This window comes from Ptychodera flava, chromosome 9 (assembly GCF_041260155.1).
Source record: "Ptychodera flava strain L36383 chromosome 9, AS_Pfla_20210202, whole genome shotgun sequence".
NCBI lineage: Eukaryota > Metazoa > Hemichordata > Enteropneusta > Ptychoderidae > Ptychodera > Ptychodera flava.
This window is the reverse complement of record NC_091936.1, coordinates 41367418-41391897: the sequence shown is the minus strand read 5'-3', so window position 1 is coordinate 41391897 and position 24480 is coordinate 41367418. Positions and strand designations below refer to the sequence as shown.

Here is a 24480-nt window from a genome sequence, read left to right as displayed (position 1 = left end):
TTTAAATCAGGTCAAAGGGTAATAACAGTGCGAAAATCCACATTTCGTAGCAATTCCGCAGTACGACCATGGTTGTGAAGTTTGCAATTATCAGCGGATTTCTGTTCGGTCTGATCAAAGTTGGAGCATATCCAAGACACGCCTCTTGCAAAGTTGATTGGTAAGTTAAGAAACCGGGGATTTTTTAGTAATTATGTAAATTATTTCAGGTTACAATAATACAAGCAGATGGGATACTGACGATGTCTGTCATGTGTGACAATGGCTGTCCAGTATTTTGTTTTGTGGGTCAATTGCGATCCTTGAATTGGTCCGTTTCTCAGAGTTTATCCTCTCTGTCCATCACCGATTTGGCAGATACATCCTGCACGCCGTTTTCGTCGACGTATGCGTGAATTTATTAGCACTTTTTTGTCGTCATTTGATGACGTAATGCAACGTGCGGTATGCAAATTCATAAATTATGAAACCCATCAACGTGCCATCTCAACTCATTTATTAAACAAGCTATATTGATTCATAACAATACAAAATCTTGATATAATTTCGAGTGTTACTAGTGCTTCATCTTCTCGGAAAGACTTGAGTTATGAGAGATGAGCACACACATTTCCAAACTCATATTACATAACGATATGGAGATGAATTCATGGTGGCAGCACAGTCACCTGGGGTATATTCCGCTCTGCATCTATGCGCCCCATAGACGTGTGTACATATGCCTGAGAAGAAGGCATATGTACACGCCTCTATGAGGCGCATAGACGCAGAGCGAAATATCGAATAGACCACAGGTGACTGTGGTGGCAGTCACCTCTCCCATGCACAGAAACGTCAGCTGGATGAATAGGTGCTTGATCGACGTGTACATTTGTTACATGTAATAGTGTGTTGAATTGTGCTGTACACGGACGTTTTTTGTGTATTACCCCGAAGAAAATACATATAAAACTAATTTATGTTCAGCCGTATAACACGGTGTGAACTGTCAAGCCATTCCTGGAAGGCAGAGTATGGTGTCCAATCCATGCCAAAATTACTACTTTGATTTTACAACACAACATGCCATTCCGAATTCTATTTTACAATTCTACATGCTATTTCACAACACAACATGCACTTCCAAATCCTATTTTACAACTCAACATGCTATTTCACAACACAACATGCACTTCCAAATCCTATTTTACAACTCAACATGCTATTTCACAACACAACATGCACTTCCAAATCCTATTTTACAACTCAACATGCTATTTCACAACACAACATGCACTTCCAAATCCTATTTTACAACTCAACATGCTCTTCCCAATTTCATTTGACAACACAACATGCACTTCCAAATCCTATTTTACAACTCAACATGCTATTTCACAACACATCATGCACTTCCAAATCCTATTTTACAATCCAACATGCTATTTCACAACACAACATGCACTTCCAAATCCTATTTTACAACTCAACATGCTATTTCACAACACAACATGCACTTCCAAATCCTATTTTACAACTCAACATGCTCTTCCCAATTTCATTTGACAACACATCATGCACTTCCAAATCCTATTTTACAACTCAACATGCTCTTCCCAATTTCATTTGACAACACATCATGCACTTCCAAATCCTATTTTACAACTCAACATGCTATTTCACAACACATCATGCACTTCCAAATCCTATTTTACAATCCAACATGCTATTTCACAACACAACATGCACTTCCAAATCCTATTTTACAACTCAACATGCTATTTCACAACACAACATGCACTTCCAAATCCTATTTCTTTGGCTGATTATTTTTATTGAAATTTGTGGGGAATTTTTTTTCCGAAAATTTTCCACTCCCCAATGGTCCACCCTTTGCCGGCTAAAGGCCTCCCACCACAGCCCTGCTGACCGCCATAGGCAAAACCAACCACTGGTTGCAACGCGCAGTTTCTCCACCGAAAACTCGGTTTTTTTTCACCCAAAATCGTGATCGATCTCCTATTTGAGCACGCTCAACTTGTCTAGATGCACGATGAGCTAAGCTGTGCTTTTGAACTTACACAAAGCCCACTGTCATCTCTCGATGCGATGGGACCATATCCGTATCAGATGCGCCATATAGTAAATCTCGGTCTTTCACGATAAGCCTCCCACGCACGGTGCACAATAGACAAAACTGCTGATTGCAGCGCGCAGTTTCTTTTCCAAAAACAGCCAATTTTTATTTTATAATCGTGATCGATCCTAGTTTTCGAGCACGCTCATTTTGTTTAGATACACAATGTGCTAAGCTGCGTTTTTAGACTTGTGCAAAGTTTGCATTTCTCTCTCTGTGCGATGGGACCATTTCGCGTCCGCCATTTTGAATCTTGTTCGATAGCCAGTAACACTGCCCTGCTCCGCAGAGCTAGTTTTAGAATGGGATGTTGAATTGTGAAATAGGATTTGGAAGTGCATGATGTGTTGTCAAATGAAATTGGGAAGAGCATGTTGAGTTGTAAAATAGGATTTGGAAGTGCATGATGTGTTGTGAAATAGCATGTTGAGTTGTAAAATAGGATTTGGAAGTGCATGATGTGTTGTCAAATGAAATTGGGAAGAGCATGTTGAGTTGTAAAATAGGATTTGGAAGTGCATGATGTGTTGTCAAATGAAATTGGGAAGAGCATGTTGAGTTGTAAAATAGGATTTGGAAGTGCATGATGTGTTGTCAAATGAAATTGGGAAGAGCATGTTGAGTTGTAAAATAGGATTTGGAAGTGCATGATGTGTTAATGAAATTGGGAAGAGCATGTTGAGTTGTAAAATAGGATTTGGAAGTGCATGATGTGTTGTGAAATAGCATGTTGAGTTGTAAAATAGGATTTGGAAGTGCATGATGTGTTGTCAAATGAAATGGGAAGAGCATGTTGAGTTGTAAAATAGGATTTGGAAGTGCATGTTGTGTTGTGAAATAGCATGTTGAGTTGTAAAATAGGATTTGGAAGTGCATGATGTGTTGTGAAATAGCATGTTGAGTTGTAAAATAGGATTTGGAAGTGCATGTTGTGTTGTGAAATAGCATGTTGAATTGTAAAACAGAATCCGGAATGGCATGTTGTGTTGTAAAATCAAAGTAGTAATTTTGGCATGGATTGGACACCATAGGCAGAGAGCGATTGTTAGCCCTCTTATTGCACAAGTCTTTGGAGTTCTCTTTCATATTTGATTTTGTTCTCTTCAAAGGCTATACAACACATGATGTACAAAGGCTGGGACATGGTCCGAAATATTTCGTTGACATTTATGCGTAGTTGGGAACAGCAACAGATATATTGTTATCATCCAATGAATCGTGAGCAGGGCATACCATCTGTTTAGTAAGCCTCGTGAAGGCCATGGTGAATTGATGCATAATTCATTTTGTCGATATGGTCATATTCGTTTAATACCTCCTTTCTTATCAACGGTATCAGTATGATGCCTTCATTAACCTCAAACAGACTGTTATCGTTCACGGTGTCCTAAACTGAAATATTTGATAATTTCTCTAAGTATACGTTTGCCATGCGCAGTAACCAAAATGCTGATTTCTCCTCATCATCGCCGGTATATACAAGTCTTAGAATGCTTGGATGCCATTGCATGTTGAACATTACCTCTATTTTGTGAGCCAGGCTTTGATGGCAGACCCAGTGTGTATCGGTTGTTTTTTAAGTCAAGAAGAAAAATGTCAAGGCGAGACATTGATCAGTGCGCCTCAAGAACACTGAAACTAGTCATCATTGTGAAAACACTGAGATGTCGTTAGTACGCCCTCCCATGGTTTTACGCAGCAACTGGACCGCCTATAGGATTACGTTGATCTGTGAAACTGTTCAGAGTGTGCTAACAGTTCTTCAGTTTTTCCCGTTCATCAAAGTACTGCAAATATTCTTAGGACATCAAAGATTGCGTTTCTGTTTACCGATTAGTATCGATATGATTATGGTATCGAATGATTGATAGGACATTGACTCCCCGTTTTAGTTATCAAGTGTCCGGTATACCTTTTTTTGAAATGAACACTTTATCGAGGAGTCAAGAAAACGAGCACCAGAGAATAAGCTCTACCGTACTTCAGTCTCTTGGAGAAAGTTGACCAAATGTCAGAGGCATTGTTAAAATGAAGATCTAAACACATCGTACATAAATGGTCCTATCTTATTTTCCTTCTCTCTCTCTTCTTTCCCAACTGCATTGTCAGTTGCCAAAAGTTTTCCCATCACTAGCTTTTGTACAGGATAAGGATCATCAAAGGAAGAGTAACTTTTATCATTCGCAAGTTATCCTTGAAACGAACTGTAACAAGCTTGTGGATACCATTACATGTGGCATTGCAATTCTCCATGTCTGCTTTCGAGTTATTAATTTATGTATTGGTGAAATAAACAGGTTACCGAAATACTCTTTTATGTTGCATTCATATGTGCGGGCACCTCCTTGTTTAAATGAGTGTATAGTTTCAAAATCCCTGAATCATACTGTACAACCAAAACACATTGAGCGTTACAACTGTTCCAAGGTACAGGTTCTGCAACAATGGTCGTTTCAACTTTCTGAAATACGTTTGCCATTTCATTAATAGTATAATTTAAGGTTTTTCTTCTCCATAGCTTCAATAAAATATCAACACGTTTTCTACTGATTTCTTTTGTTTGTTTGTTTGTTTCCTCACACCGACATCCATAGGACCTTCGAGTTACCATGTCAGGAAGTACACGATCGCATCGTGAGCCAAATGCAAAAATGGAAAGGACCAGAAAATTGTGAAAGTGGCGGAGAAAAATGTCTCTACGAGGTACACTATAATAATTTTCAGTATAGTGCCTACATTATTGCTGATAAAAATGGCATTATGGGTCTCACTGATATCGCAATTCCTTGAATATTTGACTGATGTGAGGGATATTATTTTCATGCAATGCCAAGGCAGAGACCATTATCCATAAACAATTTTATCAGTCTGTGAACCACATGCCACTAGAAAGTCACAGGAAAGCCTATAATAGAATCAACGACATGTATCAACTTGTCATATATTATTTCTCTGTTCTCATTACTCACACTTACTTTTCCTCACAGTTGACATCTTCCGATGGTGGCGCTATCACAGGGAAGCACACGACGCCCGTAAATAAGTATGTCGACTCGTTAAGGTTTATTCTGGATGAATCTGACGGACTCTGCAAAGTAAAGGTACATTCAGTTTGATTTGGAGTGCGCCCCCGCTTTTCTCTTTATTGCCATCTGCAGCAGAAATATCCTTCTCTACAAAGAACACTGCGTGTCTCTGACGAAGTCGGAAAGACATGATGGACATTTGCTAATCTCGATATTCATTTGCATGTCTAAGAAGAGATCCTTTGCTTCAATCCCGGGTAGTTAATCAAACGCTCAGGGTGGGATTTGTCGACATTTAGTAATGTTCAGTGCCCAAGCTGTTCCGACAGTAGATTTGTTCACAAGTGATTCAGTAACCAGTCCAGGGTATAGATGGTAGCCCTCACAACATCGGCCACCCCAATACAGTCCGTTAGGAAGCTCTTTTGGACAGCCCTTGACAAGGTCCAAATTCTTTGCTGATCTACGGCTTGTGCGAACTGAATTCGAAACTTGCATAGAAGATTGATATTTCACGTCAGTCTTGTTTCTGTGAAAATCGGCAATATACATTTGCCGTGTAAAGTTGTCCCAAAGAATAGGGTTTATTTTTATACTAGATATCGTCAAGTATTTAGGTAGTTTACTTCTATGGTTTTCTGACGAAAATGAATAGCGTAATGATATTTCGAACAAAATTACATCAAATAAAAATCCAAAACTTTGATTTCCGAGCTGCATTACCTTCAAAAACGTATAGCTTTTAAGTCATCGAAATTCTCTCTCGTCTGGTTTCTAATACTTGGCGGGATAAAGTGAAAGAGAAAATTCACCTTTACGCCTTCATGTCTCGAACTTTCAATTGATGTTGGAAATTATGACTCTCTTCTTGTTGCAGGGAACCTCGAGTAGTGATTTAGATTATGCATATCTGGACTACAGTACAAACTATTGCAATTTACACAACTTGATTGAAGGTACGTATTTGTTGGTCCAACGGGCCAGCAACTATACCTTTGGATTTTGCAAAGTTATTCTTCGCGAAATCACGGTTATATCTGTGGAGTGACCGTGGCGAAATGCAGATTACCTGTGAGCGAATTCGCTGCGCACGCAGGCAGTTATTCGATATACAACAGCTTGTTTCGATGCGGCACCCAAACGGATGTACGAGATTGATCAACAACGATATCCAAACCACTTCTGCGTGGACACGTTAAAACTTTGGAACGGGATATTTCTAGCACAGAAAGAAATAAGAAAACGAAACGTGATTGGAACACACGACAAGGAGTTCGAAAAATTACAGACGTTCACTTGATATCCCCAATGAGAACTTAAAACTTGAATTCTTTGAAGTTGTCCAGATATGCCGAGTTTCTCTGTAGTTGAATGGATGGCTTTATCAAGTCTCATTCAGTGTTCTCAGAAAACCATTTGATATTCGCATTCGTGCATATTAATGTTATGATTTGAAGACACTGCATACTAAGAGCAGTCACTGAATTATTAACGTCGAAATAACTGTATAAGGTTGAGTGACTAGTTTTTTTGTGAGTGCTGCAAACTTGTTTCAATTAGAATCGCTGAAGTGTCACATCGTATCTATTGTTTCCTTGCAGGAGCACAACTTCACACGGAAAAGGGGTACTCCGAAACCACAGACAATGACGTCTGTACCCAGTACAGCTCCGCAAACTGCGAAGTTTATTAGTTTGGTAATTGGTTTACTTTTGTCTCCTAAGTATAGGGATATCTCTCAAATATGTTAAGTAAAATGTTTATTCTGACAACTCTCAGTTACGTGTGATAGAAGAGGACTTACCTAATAAACTTTATGCTTTCGCAAAACCACGCGTCGTGTTGCTCGTAATATGGAATGGGTTTCCAAAGGGGTCATAGATATCAAAGTCTGCCTCTTGATGTTTCCGAATTCTTCAAAGCCCACTTATTGCTTGAAATAGGCAGCTGCAGGGGGCGCTCTTCTGCCCTGCTCTGAGTTTCACCTGGCTTGACAGATATACATAGCTTGATAATACCAAAGTGGAGGGACTGTACTTCATATTTATAGTACTAGTGAAGCTGAAGTTTGCTCACCAGAAAGGTGACCCACTCGATAACTGACAGTCTGCTTATCTCTATAGACAAACAACTTATTTTTTAAAAATGAGTACGTTTGCCAACAACATCAAATGATGCAGGGATACCGTTACGCATGGAAATGAACCTGAATACACGTACTAGGATTATTACTTGGTTTTTGATGTGATCAGCACAGTGGCAAGGAATTGTCGGCTAAAACAAAGCACAAACTCACCAGGAAATTAATGGTGCTACTTCCAATCACAGTTAACAAATGAATCAACGGCATGAAAATATTTACACAGTTATTTTTATTGTATCGTTACTTCGAAATCTTACATGTATGGTATAGAAAAGATGCTTTGGAAGTTTAATTACAAAATACTCAAAACTATATACTTGAATCGAAGCCCTAAAATGACTTCATAAACATGCGAGAATATCCTTTTTCTGAATCTAACACCACCCAATGATAGATAACCCTTTACTCCGCTAATATGAATATAGGTCAAATTACATCTTGAAAATGACGGAAGTCGAATGGTACAAGAGATAATACTTGTGTTAACATTTCAGTTATATCATTTCAGTAAGTAATTATTGGATAAATATTCGGTAATTGAACCACTAGTCACGTGATCTATGAGAATCGTCCCCGCTAAAACCGAAGATTGTAAATTGTGTATAGACTATCGAGGTAACTTACGCTGGCAGGGATTTTTCAAGCGTTATTGGGCAGAAGTCTTAATTTTTCTTTTCTTTCATGTTGAACAATGTTATCAAGGCTATTTTACGGATATATACACGTCAATGGGCAACAATTTTTCTTCACATTTGAATCTTCCTACCGCTTCTTGATACCGAGTATATTTGAGTTCTTCTTGTCGATTACATCGATAATGATGATGATCATGATAATAATAATAATGACGATGATGATAACCGAGTGAGAATGACGACGATGATCACAATCATATCGTAGTTATGACGATGACAACAATGACGGATTTCTATAAAGGATATATTCCTCTCAACTGTGACAAAGACATCCAAAAATTTAGTTTCATTATAAGGCCACTTTAAAAATGCTAAAACACCAGCTCTATCCATCAACATGCAATCATATACAAAATACACCACAATTATTTACAAAAAAATCATACATGAGCGCTAAAAATATACCACTTTGTACGATTGTCAACATGACAAGACAGTTTGCAACATATCAATAAATCAGCATTAGAAAAATTCTACCCTACATTCGGTATTTATAAAAGGTATTAGAAAAAATCGTGTATACAGAGAGCGAGTAAATGTTGAATGCATTAGGAATTACATCCATAAAACTGAGTCAAGAAATTTCGGTAAAAAAGATTCAGACTTTTAGCACCTTATATAAGAATTTTTATCGAGTATGGTTACTATACAGCGTTGTTGACTAGTCTTTTGATATTGTACAATAATTTTACTTTGATTGTACTGAGTTTACTGCATAATTTAGGTTACGTGGATATAGTAACGGAACTTATAGGGCATCTCAGATTTTGACATAAAAGTGTTTTTTTGAGCTGCTAAATGCCACGTGTATTCTTGTAAAGCCTGTTTAGCAAGATTGCTGAACGCTTATATTTCTGTGGAAACTCAAGGTGGGCAGGTAACATGTACAATACGAGCATATCCCGGATAGCGATATCGCCGGTCACATGTTAGGCAGTTCACTCCATGACAACGAGGCTGATGCCAAACTTGAAAAGTGGTATTCGTAATCAGTAGAGAACTGCGCACCTGTCTGCGCTCAAATCACAATCAACATTTTATATGGCCCGATTCTGACCCTAAAACCCTATTAACATTCCGATCGATCAGTTCATATGTATACCGGTATTGTTGTCTGAGCTTGGAGCATATATATATGTGTGTATTTATATATATATATATATATATATATATATATATATATATATATATATATATATATAAGCTTATATATAATATTCTGTTGAACGCATGGATACATTGGCGAATATTGCTCTGAATTTCAACTTTGCTTAAACATTTTGCTCTTGTTTATCTAAATGTGCGGGATTGAATGTTAGTCCCCGACGAAATCACCGCAAAAATAGAGCCGACGTCGACTATATGCGGTTTGTAATTTTTCATCTAAAAGACGCAGTTGACATTTAATAAACATGCATCATGTAGCACTCTGAAAATGAGACATTGCATACTGTTTGACTGGCAAGTAATTTTTACAATGTTAAACCATCAGACAAAATGTGAAAGTTTGCAAATGTAAACCCCGTCAATTTGAAGGAATGTTCGTGTAGAATCCAGAGCCCGGGATCCGGAGTCAACTGATAGGGATGGAACAATACCTTAACCCATCTGAATAAATATTTTGATCATGAATCAATCAGTAACTGCGAAGTGTACACGGATCTATGTAAGTCTTTGGTTATATATTTGCGGACCTGTATTGGTCGACGCAAAGTCTAAAGGAGTATATTGATGTAACTTAATCTGCAATGAACCAGTTTAGAAGTAGGATATTTCATGTTACTTGGCTTCTTCTCGTTGATACCTGAGATAATTAAGTGTCATTTCTGGCACATAATGGCGATCACATGGGCATTCATCGGTTCATGTATTGTTTTGTTTACATTGTTCACGGTTTTTAACAATCAATTTTTAGAGCTATTCTGATTCCTTTGTTTGTTGTTCTGGCGTAGTCTGTTCCTTAGCCTCGCTATCACCCGTTTCTTTCTCATCTTGCATTTCCCCAGTTTCTTCTTTTTGTTCCTGCGTATCTGTGGACTGGTCCCTCTTTTCTGCAGTTTCTTCGGCACTCTGATCGCCTCCCTCTTGACTACCATCATCAGAGGGCGTCGTATGTTCTTCTTTGGCAGGTTCCTCGGCTTCGGTATCGACCTGCGACTTCGCTGGGTCCGTTCCTGTTGAATCCTCTTCCTTTAAAGCTGCCTTGGGTTCCTCTGATTGGTCAGTATCTTTGTCCACAACTGCATCTCTGTCTCCTGGCGTTGCCTCACCTTCCGGCGAACGAGACTGGTTTTCCTCTTCTTCTGGTTTCTGGTCATCCGTACCGGGTTGGTCGCTTCTTGTTTGCTTTTCTTGCTCCGTCGCATCTTTTACAGGTTGTAGGGGTTCTTCTGACTTTTCTACTGGTTCACTCGATGGTTGCTGTGGAGGAACTGGGGCACCGGCAGGATCGGCTTCTTCTTCCTCCCTTCGAGGTTCTGGCTGACTTTCCGTGGGCGGGGAAACATCTCCCTCCCTTTCCCGAGGGGCATCATCCAAGCTTGTTTCTTCTATCTGTGGTGATCCAGGAGTCTTTTCTTCGTCCGATGGTGTTGGAGAAACGTCCTGCATTTGCAATGCGTCGCCGCCAGAATCCCCGGTTGCAGTCGACGACTCGGGCCTCTGTCCGTCAGGCCCGGACTCTTGGCCTCGCAGAGCTTCTGTCGCAGCTCTTTGAACAGGGGTTGACGACAGTAAATCTTCTTGGGGTAGCTGGGTAGGGACTGGATAAGGAGAGGCACCTTGAGGTGGAGGGGATGCTGGAGTTGGTCCCTGGGGTGGCGGTGCTGTAGACTCTAAATTTATGAGATCCTCTTGTGATTCTGGTTCTTGTTCGGGTTCAGACGCTTGGGCTGATTGCTGTTCGGGTTCAGATTCAGATTTGTCTGATATTGAATCAGTCCTCGGTGGACTACGTTTGCCTTCCTTTTCTTCGGTATAAATAGCACTTTCGCCTCCTAGTAACGGGGTTCTTTCATCTCCGCTGTCATAATCGCTCGGGGTCCCCGTCTGGTCAGATTTTGTCCCGAAACTCTTCGACGATCGCGAATCTTTCTCACACGCCTTTGAGCCGTAGTAAAAAACCGCTGCGAAAAGTATGAAAAGCGCAATAGCCCCAACGACGATCAAGAACCTACGAGCGAAACGAAAAATAAACGCCGTTAAGTGATGGTAGATATTTCTAATTTCCTCAGACTTTTTTTACTATAAATCAAGTAATGAAAAAGCATATAGCTGTACCTACCATGCCCACCATTCGTAATACCAAGCGACGGTACAGCATTTGTTTTCGCCACAACAATAGTGAGTATGCTCGTTACATCTGTAAAAGATTAACAAGTTTATTCCGAAAGTGAACCATATCCATTTGCAACTTTTCTTTGCCAGTTAGCCAGTGCAGGTCCAAAGTTGTGTTTAGTATTTTGAAACATTTGTAAACATCACCTTCGACCTCTGTGTCAGTTGGTTATATCGCAGAATCGAAAATACACTTCTCAGGTTGCCGAAGGAGACGTTTGCAGATTTTGAACACATTAATAACGTTACTTCTAACGATGAATAAACACTCTCCCAAAGAATAGTCCCCTTGCCATCTCTGATATCGACATGGGTTAAAACCATACTTTCGAATCGATGAAAACGAGCTTTCTTTTCAAATTTACGCGTTATATCGCTAAGCAAAGCATGCGCGCAGGGTTTCAGCACGCTCTGCTAATATGATGAATAAGCTTATTATGCAGTGATTTACTCCTTGAATTCAAACACACGTAATTCAAGCTGTATAAGCTCTGATTTCTATGAATTTTCCAACACTTTTTGTTCCGTTTGGAAGATCTAGTTTCTTTTACTACTTCCAAAATAATTTTGAAATGTCTACAGATTTTACCTTGTCAATACAGCTTGTATGTGCGCGCGTGTTCACGGTTTGTTGTGTTGTGTTGTGTCCAGTGTCACCATTGACAACTGAATTCTAGTCCGGACTATAATCCATTTGTCAACAATAACATTCATAATGTAACCAACCTATCGTGTTTGCAAGACTCATGTTTTGTGTTTATACATACTACAGGAAGAAGAGTAAGAATTTGATGTTGTTTTGTAGGATATCAATAATGAAAATGTTACCGACAAATTACAGCCTGTGGGTGGTAGGCCGCTGTCAGGTAAAGAAACAAGGATTGTTTCTGGCCATGGCTGCTTTCAAAAGATTGGGCGACGACGTGCATTTTGTTCAATTTTTCTTTTTAGTTCCGGGTAGGCAGTTTACTTTCCAAACATATGTTTACAGTTAATGTTCACATGTTGTATTGAATTTTGGTCACTTGAACGCTGTGGGCAAAGGTACTTTGTCTGAAGCACACTGCCGCCTTGCGACTTTAATTGCTATCGCTGGCAACGTTCCAAACGCGCACGTTTGAACGTGCAAAATCATACCGTTCCGTTGTTTTCTATGGATTTTCGACTCCTGGTATTTTGAAAATGCTCAAAATCTTTCAACTCTCTCAATTGTAAACCAATTTAGCTGACTTTTGTTAGGGTTATTGAAGTCATAGAGCTGTGGAAATTTGTATATGTTGACGTCACTGACAAACCTGCGTCTTTTGGAATCGTATGGTTCTGTAAATCTTTATTATGCAAAGAAAACCATGAAAGCTTTGCATTTTGATTTATTTTGGAAATTATCCTTAGCAACCGTTGCTTAATAATTTGAATCCTTTGGTATCGCCTTAATACTGCTCCACAGAAACATTAAAACAAGGGTTGACGCGCAGGCTTTCCTGTGATACGCGCGTCGATCAAACACAACTCACTTTGGGCCTTCTACATCAGTTTGTAGCGAAAGATTCGGGTCATTAAAGGTATACTATCACCTGTTCCAATTTTGCCACAGTTACTATGGAAAGAGGAAATCTAACCAATCACAGATTTTAAGCGGTTTGCCGTTTTTTAAAATCAGCGCCCTCATATGGGCATTTTGGATACCAAGGAACGCCCCTTTGACCGTATTATTTAGATTACTGGTGACTGTATACCTTTAATGGGAGCACAACCTGTGATTTCGTGTTCTTTGTTTAACAATCTTGCCAAAACTCAAATGGATTTCGTCTGTGAACTTTTTAAATTCGCGAATTATTGGTCGTGCGTACACTTTCTGTATATGTTGTTAACCGACTGAGCGCAGAAACGTGTGCAACGTTGTCCTACCAATAGTTCAGTGAACTTTAAGAAAGTGAATAAGTTGAAATGAACTGTAGTTGGAGACTTAAAATCAATAAAAACGAAGTCTGTGTTTCAATCTTTTGCCCCTCGGCCGTTTTGAGATACAGCTTGTTGGAAATCGAGTGGACTGCTGCGCCTATACCAATGCTTAAAGCATAGACCCTCGAGGGTCTATGCTTAAAGCGACAAACTTTATAAACTTGTTTCTGTTGAACGCCACGTTCAACACCAAATGACAAGATCCATTTTGTCCACAAAATATGAAATATACATTTGCTCTCTGAAACCTGAAATGCTGTGAAAGTGTTACTCACGGATTAGCTGTACAATTGTAGTAACAGCATGTGTTGTTATTACAGCAATATTGCTCTCTTGGACACCTAGAGGAAATAAAGCCAAATGATTACATATTAGCCTTTCGGAATAAATTTAAAGTTTTTGTCCAGACATTGAGGGCGTATTCTTTCATGTAGATCAACAACTGAGAGGCAACTGCCAAGGCTACGGGCTAAGCTGTATATGTACTACAGGAAAGATCATCCGAGCTTGACAGTTGCCTGTATGTTGAATTTATTTGTTATGAAGCACACACAAGTTGTGTAGTAGATAAAAATAATCGAGTCTTTTGAGTGTTTGGACAGAGGTGTCAAATTAATTATTAAAAATTACGAAATCTTTGCATTGCAGCAAAAAGCTGTTTACAGAGGGCAATATTCCTAATTTTTTTCGTGCCGCGGGAAAGGGGCGAGTGTCGTTGGTTTCTTATTGAATTTCCACATAGACTACATCAAATGAAGGTAGACGTCTTTGTGCTGTGGATGTTCCAAAGATGTGCGTCAACACAAACAATATCCGCCCTCAGCAGTACTACGCCTTCGTGTTGGCGAATAATAAAGTCATGTTTGACCTTCGCCAGTACAACAACAGTCTGCGATATGTTGGTATCACTTTCACCCTAGAGCTAAATGCAATGAACCCTCTGTCAGCGACTAGATCAACTTTAAATCGCCTCTTATTAAAAACTCACTGTCGCACGAGATATCACCACCTCACTCTGTTGTTTGTCAAGCCTGACTACTCATTAAGAATTTACGACGACTATAATATAGGTCACAGACTGTGTCCAGATCCACAAACTTGTCTGACAAAGTTCAAATGTCAGCTTTTGTCAACTCGAAGCGACAAAGATCGTCATGCTCCCAACTCAACGCCAGTCACATGCTATTTTCTATGTCAGCCCCATCATAACTATCCTTTAACTCCACTGTTTACCAGCACAGAACTATTGGCGGCTGAACCGCCCAAAAGTGATCAATGTGACAAGTGATCGATGTGACATTAAGTACTGCTCAATGTGTCTTAATATGTCTTATCCCCAAGGATGATTACGGAATACTTTTGTAATGTATATGTATATATATATATATATATATATATATATATATATATATATATATATATATATATATATATATATATATATATATATATATATGTAATATATATATATATATATATATATATATATATATATATATATATATATATATACACATACGGGAAGAATGAAAGGAAATTTGACATTATCCGAAAAGAGCATATAATATTGTGTAGGTGTTGTGAAACAGACAGGCACTAACTAGTTAGCTGAGGCAGTTCCTTTCACGAGAAAACACAAAGAAGGGTTAAATATTATAATAAACAGCATAAAAGAGCTTCAACCTTCAAAACATGGCAACGTGCCCAGTAGTTCGATTTCTCTCTTACCTTGGTTCGCATGTCTGGCAATTGACCTGTACATTGAGAAGATATATGTTAAAGATTAGACGCCCATATTAACTATCGTTAGAGCGGGTTTCACACACACAAGCCATAAGTTCATCGACCTTGGCCGCCACCTTCAGCTTACAGTAATGCCATTCATAGCGAAGGACCTGTTTGTTTATGACACACTTTTCAGACACTTTCGACTCGTTTTGTAGTTTTACAACATATTGACAGGACAAGAACTTAGCCAAGTAATTGAACTACAAAGGGACTACACTACATCAAAATCCCAACGAATGCGCAACGAGTATGATATGTCTACAATCTATGAGTATGGCATACACAGAGTGGCCTTAGCGATAAGGACGAACTGCAGACATTGTATGTAGTTCAAGGCGATCGAATCACACTGCCACAGATGACAGCCGCCAACACTTACCTGAAGAAATAGAAGGGGGAGAGAAAGGCCCACTAAGAGCAGAGCTAGGGGTGGTTTTGGCACAACCATGGTTCCCTCCAACACACATACTATACAAAGGTGACCCGGGATAACCTTTGTCCCCAACCAGATCGATTCATAGGGTCGTACGTCTTATATAGTCACATGACGGCGTAGCTTGTCAATGCAACTCGACTCATTGCGTAAATGAGTCTAGATTTATCGCTATTACGATGCAAGGTTATTTTCCCTTTTCCTCTATAATAATGAAGTAATCTGTTTGTCTGCAATCTAGACGCAAAATTCACAAATGCTACTTTGAAAATTTTGAGCAACTATGTGAATTTACAATATTTTACCACGAGACATTTTATATATGGGTGCTGTATATATTCTTGATGTCAACGCAGCCTTCAATTTGACAACCATAAAACATTATTTACAGATTTATGTGAAGGTCCATCGTTATCAATTAATCTCGGTGATGGTGGTGGTGAGTGAAAAAAGGGTGAATGAAAAAAGGGTGAAAAACACTACGTGCTTTCCGACACTCAGAAAATCGCACGTCCATCCATGATTCAAATTCCGTCAGTCCGCCAAAATTGATAGTCCATCTGACGGCTTTGTACCTTGGTCAACAATAATTTGATCAATCGACCTGGACCTTACATTCACCGATGTTGTTTATTTAGGCAAGTATTGATAATTTATTAACAACCTTGCTGACCGATCAACGCATAGGTAAGCGGTACAGTAAGGCACACAAGTCTGATGTTAAATCGGGGTCACTTTGCAATGACCACCACATCTTGTCGGTTGTTCATGGAGTCTGTATTCTTCATACATTATGAGTTTTGAAACAAACAGACTGACAACCTTTTAGCCTCCTCACCAGTTTTAGATATTTGTTCTCTTTATTGATCCGGATCGATTTGTCTTCAATAAAACGTATAAAATCGTCAGTGGTATAAAAAACACTGTAAAATTCAATGATCATCATTCAACTATATAAGACCAATCAACTGTAAGAGATTATCAACTATATAAATACCATGCTCTTAAGTTCAATATATTACTTCTGTACATCCCGTCCGTTTCATTGCTGCGTCATCGAGTGACCTGGCTTGCATGCATCCTCGACAATAAAAACGAAAGTGAAAGAGTTGCGTCGAGGTACCCGGATGTAAAATGCTTATAGGCGAGGCGTTGTCACGGCAGATAGACCTCGGTTTGGTTAATGATGGAAATGCGACCGCCATCGAAATGTGTTCATCGTCGTATAAATGATAGCATTGTCAAAAATGCAGGCTAAGAAATCAGACAGCAGTGAGTCAGAGATATAAAATCGCGGGAGATTTTGGACTTTACATGTCATTTATTTTATCCTACGTCGATTTTGCACTCTCGGTGTAAAAGTTATGCTGATCGTAAATTAAAGTAAAGAATATATTTCCTGAGGAACACTGACTTATTGAAATTCAGTAGCTTTAAGTTGTAAAGGTGAGTCATGACATAAACCCCAGTATTCAACTGCATTATAAACCGTCCTGTTCGGAACTAAAGCTGAATTAAATTTTAATTGTCTATTTATAGTTTTTTACATTTCAATAATTGTCGTTTATTATTCTTCTTCATTATCGGACGAATCAGTTTGCACAAATTTATCCTCGTATCTTTTCCTCCCTTTCCCATCCTTCTTCCAGTCCTCTTCCTTGGTTTCTTTTTTGACAGGCTCTGTAGTTGGTTTCCGCAACCGTGGTCGTTGGAATCTCTCCCTCGCTTCTTGTGGTGCTATTGTAGGTACACCCTTGGAAGGGGCGGCAGTAGCTGCTGCTGAAGCAGCTTGACGCTCGATGTCTGCTTCAAAACGGGCAGCGGCTTGACGTACTCGGTCCGTCTCTGAACGAACGGCGGCTTGTTGAGCTCTGTCCGTCTTGGAAATGGCGACACGTTCAGTTTCCATTTCCTCTGGCGTCTTGGCCAAGAACACAGTAACTCCGTACTGTCTGTCTATCGAAGGCGGCATGTACACAGCTTTCGTACCCGGAGGACGTTCGACAGCAGCAGCGGCTTGCCAACGGCTACGACGCTGATGGATAAGCGGTCGAGGATGCAGCTTGGGAGCTGCCTTCACATCTTCCATATTTGGACCTTCACCGCGATGCATTTTATTCTTGTCGCTTTGTTTCTGATCTGAGTCGACTCTACCACGCACAAAGGGCCGTTGCTCGCTCCGACCTCGCCCATTTCCAGCGTCCGCAATCGCCCTGGCAACAGTTTCGTCCTCCAGAGTAACGGTTAGATCGCTAGCAAGCTCCGATTGGCCAATGTTAGCTGAATCTTCTGGTTCACCCGTCGATGTCTGAGTTGAATCGGGCTTTTGAGAATCACCCTCTTCGGTTTCATCGCTGTTGAATGTTCCGTACGAGGAACTTAGCTCCGTAGGTTTCTCATGAGTCGCTGGTTCGACGGACTTCTGTCGCCGTTTACAAAGGAATACGGCAACGGCGACGACCAAAGCGGCGACAATTGCAATGGCAGCGGCTGTTGCGCAGATAACCCTGTAACCCAGACAATGAAAAATGTGAAACATTTCAAACTTGATATTGGAGGAAATCTTCACTGACCGGGAAAATACTGGTGTGATCGTATTGCATCAAAAGGCCTCTTATGTTGACTGTATTTTCGTTCAACATTTACCTTTAGGAGATGTTGTAATTTTGTGAAATTAATGTATAGTATCCTATTGCAAATCGTTTTTAAGCATTGAGTGCGTTTAATGACGTGCGTTTACTGACGAGCGATGTTTTTATCTCTGATAAAAATTCAACTGCCTAAATGGTCCCTGGCCAACCAAATGATGATATGGTGAAATTCAACTTTGAAACAATTCTTGAAAGTCAGATAAAATTCAAAACAGAAAGTCAATCAGGTATATTCAAGTGATTGACAACAATGAACATGCATTTGCTGCACATAGAAACAACCAACCTTTCTGATGGCTGAGGTCAGTATCATCCAAAATAATGACTTGGAAATTAAATTCGTGGTAGTCACTGGTCAGAAGTCTTTTGCTATGAAAAATGTCACATGTACCTACAAACAATGAATTTCTGTGCATAGAATAGCAACACAAAAGGTAGATATTATGCATATGTGTCCATAAAGGCATTGACAGGTCTCTGTCGGTGCAGCCTCGTAGGCATGTGCAAAGGTCTTACTACGTCTTAGCTTACTCCAGACGACAGCTCAGACCGATTTTGCTCACAGTATTTTCCAACAGGACATAGGAATTAATGAACGCAGCATGGAATATTTTCCGACGCATATTTGTCGGTGACAGGGTCGATCTCGAATTTTGTGAGAAGGAATTGCAGAAAATGAACTCACGGTATCTGCCATGAAGTAGTTTCCACTTCTTCCTGATTGGAATCGTCACACCTGGAATTGTTAAGCAAAAATTGTAATAATATTGAAAATTCAGCGATCAAGCCTAGCGCAAGCCGGTGATTTCCTATCCTTATTCAAAAACTGAAGTACATGCACCTGTATTTAGTGTTAGATAAAAGATCTATTCACAACAAAGCACCATTCCATTACACGACATTAGTGCAAATTGAGGGTAACTTTGGATTTACGAGCTAGCCTATAATTTCAATATTGTTCCTGCGTCTCAACCAACGACATTAGTGCAAATTGAGGGTAACTTTGGATTTACGAGCTAGCCTATAATTTCAATATTGTTCCTGCGTCTCAACCATTATTTCTGCTCCCGTCTTGTAGACAATAAATACCAAGTATTCAGTTTCTCTACAGCCTGTACAAGCGTGCAGGTAAAGTGTGTCACCGATCCCTGTAAGATATACAGCAAAAGTAGCTCACTAAAAATATCGGGTAGATTTGTATCACGCCATGTCGTTGAAAAGAATACTTACCCAGTCCCGATGCACTGTTGGGTATGTACCTGTCGAAAAGCAAGTCACAAATTATATGCGGGTGCATGCAAATTGGTAATGACAACAATATAATGTAATTTTAGCTATGCGAAAAATTAAGTGACACCGATGTTGTAAGCTTGTTGACGTTAAATATGATACGATCATCAGAAACCTTGCAGGCGAGACAGCGAATTCAAGACATTAGCATGATGTTTATTTTATTTATGAATGGGTATAGGTGATATTGAACAGAAATAATGAATGAACATGCCTTGCAAATATTCTTATAATTCTTCTAGGATCAACGGATTAATTTAGTTTAATGAAAATACACCAAGAGTTTGGAAAAGTTTTTAATCTTTGTGATATTTAATTGCTGTGGGAACCTTAATATCGATCACATTTCCTGTTCTGCAGTAGTGCATTCATCGTCAGTCAATAAGCTGGAATTATTAAAACATCGTTCGATATTCCAAGTATCAAATGTCGAGGTGCATTAGTGTCATTTGAACTTCCCAGAGGCGTAAGATGGTAACGCAGTCCCTGAGATTCTGCACAGAGATGCTCGTGGTAAAAGTTAAGACAGGCCGGCATTTTCAACGTACGCCATCATCTTGATCATTGACCGGGCATGTTCCTTGGGAGCAGCGATCTTGTAGCATATGAAGAGATTGAATTTAGCGGAAGACTAAGCGCTTTACGATTTACATTGTCGATAGCAACATAACTTTTGACCTTACCTTCACTATCTGACAGAGAAAACCTGGTAGAAGAATGATCTTTGTGGACATGGGGAACAAAGTCATCTCGTCTTGTATGGTACTTCTCATCCGACTCGCTCATCACTTACACGTAGTTGTGGAGAACGAGCAACCCTTCAAAAAGTCATGTGACTAAGACTACCCTGATTTGTTAAAAAATCTGCTATGATGGATCAAACATAGCAGTATGAAAAGAATGATATACGTGTTTCTAATCATCCAAAAAAGCGGGTTCCACAAATTCCATGTACTGGAAAACAATGTAGCTGATTTTTCATCAAAAATTGGAAAGACACCCATGGAGTCTCAATGAGCACATTATTAATATGCCTAGACAATGGAGACAATTAGTCATTGTTTGTCCTATATGATATAAACATCATTTTTTCTAATTTAAAGCGTTCCATATAAATCAACGACCCTCTATTAAATTTTTAATAAAAGCAACACACTCATTTATTAAATAACTTAAAAAGCCCAAATTTTGTGCGCATAAATTTGAAATAAATTTCGGTGTAACTTTGATGAAAATACCCGCAAGTATCTGTGGGTAAACTGCGGTATCCTAATGCAAGTACTGTAGCATCAAATAACGCGTTAACGATTGCTCCTAATTTCTGCACAGTATATACACAGTAACACGCAACATCTCATGCCCAGTCTTTTTGACAACAATGAAGTTATGCTCTGTTTGAGGAGTGAAGCTATTGTCACCTCTACGGCTTTGATTTCTGATCATGAGCTGATGGAACAATCTTGTTACCCTCGTAGTAGGCCGTACACAGGTCAAAACACTCCAGTACGCAGCCATAAACCATCGTCAGGTCAGCAATTATTGAGTATTTATGACAACCTTAAGGTCAGCGACGCCAATTTCATCTATTATTTATGATTTCCATAGTTGAAATATCTCACCACCATGTTTTAAAAATTGAGCGGTCATGTAGACAGGTCATACAAATGTACAAGATACCCAACCCATGCACCCACATAGACATCTAGAGAGTTCACTTTTTACATGCGGCCTGAGTTGCGACTTACTTGATCGTTCCGTAAAAAAAGTGTCACAAATCGAAAAGAAAAATTACAATACTTTGGAAGCGGTAGACTTGTTCCAATTCTGTGGGCACATAAATATCAAAACAATAAATTGAAGGAATAAACTTCAGCAGACTGTCACGCTAAGTGGTAGGCTGTTGCGTAGATCATGTAGATCATGCGGTGAACGCGCCTTGGCCACTTGGCCAGCCAGTAATTGTTGCCAAGAAAAGCCAAGCGACGGTTTGTCAGTCTAATAAAAATGCAAAGTTTTAATATTGGGGAAAATATGCTGCGTAGAATATGCTGACTGCTTATGGTTTAAAGTTTATCTAAGTTCAAGGCGATAGTCGCCTTAACATTTTGATAAATATTCTAATTATTTTTGTGGGCGGGCATGTTTTTCTTTTTTTACTCAGAGGGAGAAGAAAAGATGGGCAAGTATTTTTATCATTAATGGACATGAATTTTATTCATTTGTTCAGGCGGTAAACGGGGTATTCGTCATCTATGAGGGTTCACTTAGGAAGGTCAAAATGGTAAACCGTAGTGGTTCACTTAGGAAGGTCAAAATCAGAGCTGGGAGAGGACAGCTGGAAGCTTTTATACCCGGGAGAGGGCGGTTTGAACTTTTCAATATGCCTGGCAAGGACCAGGGGAGTTTAAGAATTGAAGTATTAGTAGAGAGGAGGACAAAAGAGGAGGGGATTTTTGAATATTGTGAGGGGGTAGCTATGAATGTTATATAGAGAAAGCTGTTCGATTGTATCCTTCGATCCTGGATTTTTTCAATATAAGCAAATAAAGAACATCGTTACAGAACGATTGCCGGACGTAATTGCCTGTGTTTTCCATTCCAGTATCTGTGTTTCACTGCGATATTTTAAACATTAGAAAAATAAGTTAATGATGTCGCCTATCTAAACATTTTGGAGGTAATACCGCCACGACCCCACAGGTGCACGTTAGATTTCACATCATAAAGATGAGGGCGCCTATCTAAACGTTTAAATGTCTTTAAAAACTATCCACTGTTGATTGACCAATCAGAGTGCTCAATTCAGGGTGTTTTATTTACTCGTTAAGCCTTGGTCATAAAATTCCAGAAACGAATGACAGCGCCGTAGTATACTACTGTCCTATCAAAAGTGAACATGTCATATTCTGTAGACATCTGGTACGTTTTAATATTCAAATTTGGTAACACAGCGGAAACCAGCTGCAACACAAAATCTGCTGTGCCCTAGGGCATTTATATGATGTGCCCTAGGACATTTATAGGATGTTCCATTACATTAGAAGCTATTTCACAAATAAAAGGTTTAATTCATATCCTAAACATGTTACATTGACAAAGGGGACGGTTGACGTAAACACATTGAAAACGAAAATATATCAGTTAGGGGCGATAGTTTTTAAGTCGGATAAAACCCTCGTACTCGGGCTCTTCTGGTATATAAAGTCCAACCCTACGATAAAATGTCTCGGCCTGCGGCCTCGACATTTTATCGTTGGGTTGGACTTTATGTACGAGAAGAGCCCTCGTACTCGGGCTTTATCCTATACTTGAAAACTAGCAGTATTCCCGCCACGACCCCGCAGGTAAGCTTACACATTGAGAAAGCAATTGAGGGCAGTAAACAAAGTTATTCACATCATAAAGCTGTTCACAAGCGGTTTAAATTTTTTCTCTTCGCATTAGCGTCTGGGTGGTAGTGCAATTTTTTTACTCATCAGATGAAAGGTCTAAGAAATTACTCTCTTCGCTCACTCCTTAGTAAGAGACGTGATTCCGTGGCTTGCGGGCTTTGCGAAAAGGAGCTTTTGTCGTTGGAAAGAGGACTAGTGGCGGTTTTCCTGGTGGGGTTGGAGCTAGGAGTAACAAGAGGCCGATAGTAGAAATTTTTCAAAATCCATCCATGGCCAGAAGTCGGGATTTTTTCATTTTAGACATTTTTACATTTTAGTAGTGCATGTTTGACATGTTAGGTCGGAACTAACGTGACCAAAAAAGCCACTCGTGCAAACCTATCGTGTATCGTGCACGCCTAACGTGTACGGACCTAACGTGTCTAAAATGTCTAACGTGTATGTCATTTTAGGTTCTCAACATGAGTCAAAGTCTATTATGCCAATCGTGCAAACCTATCGTGTATCGTGCAAACCTAACGTGTACGGACCTAACGTGTCTAAAATGTCTAACGTGCATGTCATTTTAGGTTTTCATCATGAGTCAAAATCTATCATGCCAATCGTGCAACCCTATCGTGTATGGTGCAAACCTAACGTGTACGGACCTAACGTGTCTAAAATGTATAACGTGTATATCATGACTGTACCATTCAACTTATCTGGAGACCCTAAAATGACATACACGTTAGACATTTTAGACACGTTAGCTCCGTAAATCTTAGGTCGGCACTTTATACGATATGTCTCAAGAGTCACGTGATGGCCTACAAACACGGTAAGGTCTAACTCTATCATGCCAATCTTGTATCGTGCAGACCTAACCTGTACGGACCTAACGTGTCTAAAATGTCTAACGTGTATGTCATTTTAGGTTTTCATCACGAGTCAAAATCTATCATGCCAATCGTGCAAACCTATCGTGTATCGTGCAAACCTAACGTCTACGGACCTAACGTGTCTAAAATGTCTAACGTGTACGTCATTTTAGGTTTTCATCATGAGTCAAAATCTATCATGCCAATCGTGCAAACCTATCGTGTATCGTGCAAACCTAACGTCTACGGACCTAACGTGTCTAAAATGTCTAACGTGTACGTCATTTTAGGTTTTCATCATAAGTCAAAATCTATCATGCCAATCGTGCAAACCTATCGTGTATCGTGCAAACCTAACGTCTACGGACCTAACGTGTCTAAAATGTCTAACGTGTACGTCATTTTAGGTTTTCATCATGAGTCAAAATCTATCATGCCAATCGTGCAAACCTATCGTGTATCGTGCAAACCTAACGTCTACGGACCTAACGTGTCTAAAATGTCTAACGTGTATGTCATTTTAGGTTTTCATCATGAGTCAAAATCTATCATGCCAATCGTGCAAACCTATCGTGTATGGTGCATACCTAACGTGTACGGACCTGACGTGTCTAAAATGTCTAACGTGTATGTCATTTTAGGTTCTCATCATGAGTCAAAATCTATCATGCCAATCGTGCAAACCTATCGTGTATCGTGCCGACCTAACGTGTACGGACCTAACGTGTTTAAAATGTCTAACGTGTATGTCATTTTAGGTTCTCAACATGAGTCAAAGTCTATCATGCCAA

General features: G+C 39.5%; 3 protein-coding genes across 3 annotated transcripts; 1 reads left to right on the top strand and 2 right to left on the bottom strand.

Annotated features, from left to right (window-relative positions):
- On the top strand, positions 1-6975 carry LOC139141022 (uncharacterized). Its single transcript, XM_070710586.1, has 5 exons — positions 1-160; positions 4711-4819; positions 5104-5217; positions 6020-6098; positions 6744-6975. Exons 1-5 carry the CDS (start codon positions 69-71, stop codon positions 6833-6835), a joined length of 486 nt encoding a protein of 161 aa, XP_070566687.1. The 5' UTR covers positions 1-68; the 3' UTR covers positions 6836-6975.
- Positions 6976-7495: 520 nt separating this feature from the next.
- Positions 7496-15653, bottom strand: LOC139141021 (fibrous sheath CABYR-binding protein-like). Its single transcript, XM_070710585.1, has 5 exons — positions 15446-15653; positions 15007-15032; positions 13554-13619; positions 11264-11341; positions 7496-11152 (listed from the first exon to the last, which is right to left on the bottom strand). The coding sequence occupies exons 1-5, from the start codon at positions 15512-15514 to the stop codon at positions 9898-9900; spliced, it is 1494 nt and encodes a 497-aa protein (XP_070566686.1). The 5' UTR covers positions 15515-15653; the 3' UTR covers positions 7496-9897.
- Positions 15654-16333: 680 nt separating this feature from the next.
- Positions 16334-20222, bottom strand: LOC139141019 (uncharacterized). The gene is made up of 4 exons (XM_070710584.1): positions 20124-20222; positions 19381-19409; positions 18836-18886; positions 16334-18006 (listed from the first exon to the last, which is right to left on the bottom strand). The coding sequence occupies exons 1-4, from the start codon at positions 20211-20213 to the stop codon at positions 17067-17069; spliced, it is 1110 nt and encodes a 369-aa protein (XP_070566685.1). The 5' UTR covers positions 20214-20222; the 3' UTR covers positions 16334-17066.
- Positions 20223-24480: the final 4258 nt, after the last annotated feature.

What these genes read in the sequence shown, in the direction of transcription:
- LOC139141021 (XM_070710585.1), bottom strand. Translation starts at nt 15,514, where the DNA reads ATGGTTGTGCCAAAACCACCCCTAGCTCTGCTCTTAGTGGGCCTTTCT. An exon ending in TCCCCCTTCTATTTCTTCAG is followed by an intron (nt 15,033 to 15,445) that starts GTAAGTGTTGGC and finishes CTCAATGTACAG; the next exon opens with GTCAATTGCCAGACATGCGA. An exon ending in TGCCAGACATGCGAACCAAG is followed by an intron (nt 13,620 to 15,006) that starts GTAAGAGAGAAA and finishes TATTTCCTCTAG; the next exon opens with GTGTCCAAGAGAGCAATATT.
- LOC139141019 (XM_070710584.1), bottom strand. Translation starts at nt 20,213, where the DNA reads ATGAGAAGTACCATACAAGACGAGATGACTTTGTTCCCCATGTCCACA. An exon ending in TTCTCTGTCAGATAGTGAAG is followed by an intron (nt 19,410 to 20,123) that starts GTAAGGTCAAAA and finishes GCTTTTCGACAG; the next exon opens with GTACATACCCAACAGTGCAT. An exon ending in CAACAGTGCATCGGGACTGG is followed by an intron (nt 18,887 to 19,380) that starts GTAAGTATTCTT and finishes TAACAATTCCAG; the next exon opens with GTGTGACGATTCCAATCAGG.
- LOC139141022 (XM_070710586.1), top strand. Translation starts at nt 69, where the DNA reads ATGGTTGTGAAGTTTGCAATTATCAGCGGATTTCTGTTCGGTCTGATC. An exon ending in GAGAAAAATGTCTCTACGAG is followed by an intron (nt 4,820 to 5,103) that starts GTACACTATAAT and finishes TTTTCCTCACAG; the next exon opens with TTGACATCTTCCGATGGTGG. An exon ending in TTTACACAACTTGATTGAAG is followed by an intron (nt 6,099 to 6,743) that starts GTACGTATTTGT and finishes GTTTCCTTGCAG; the next exon opens with GAGCACAACTTCACACGGAA.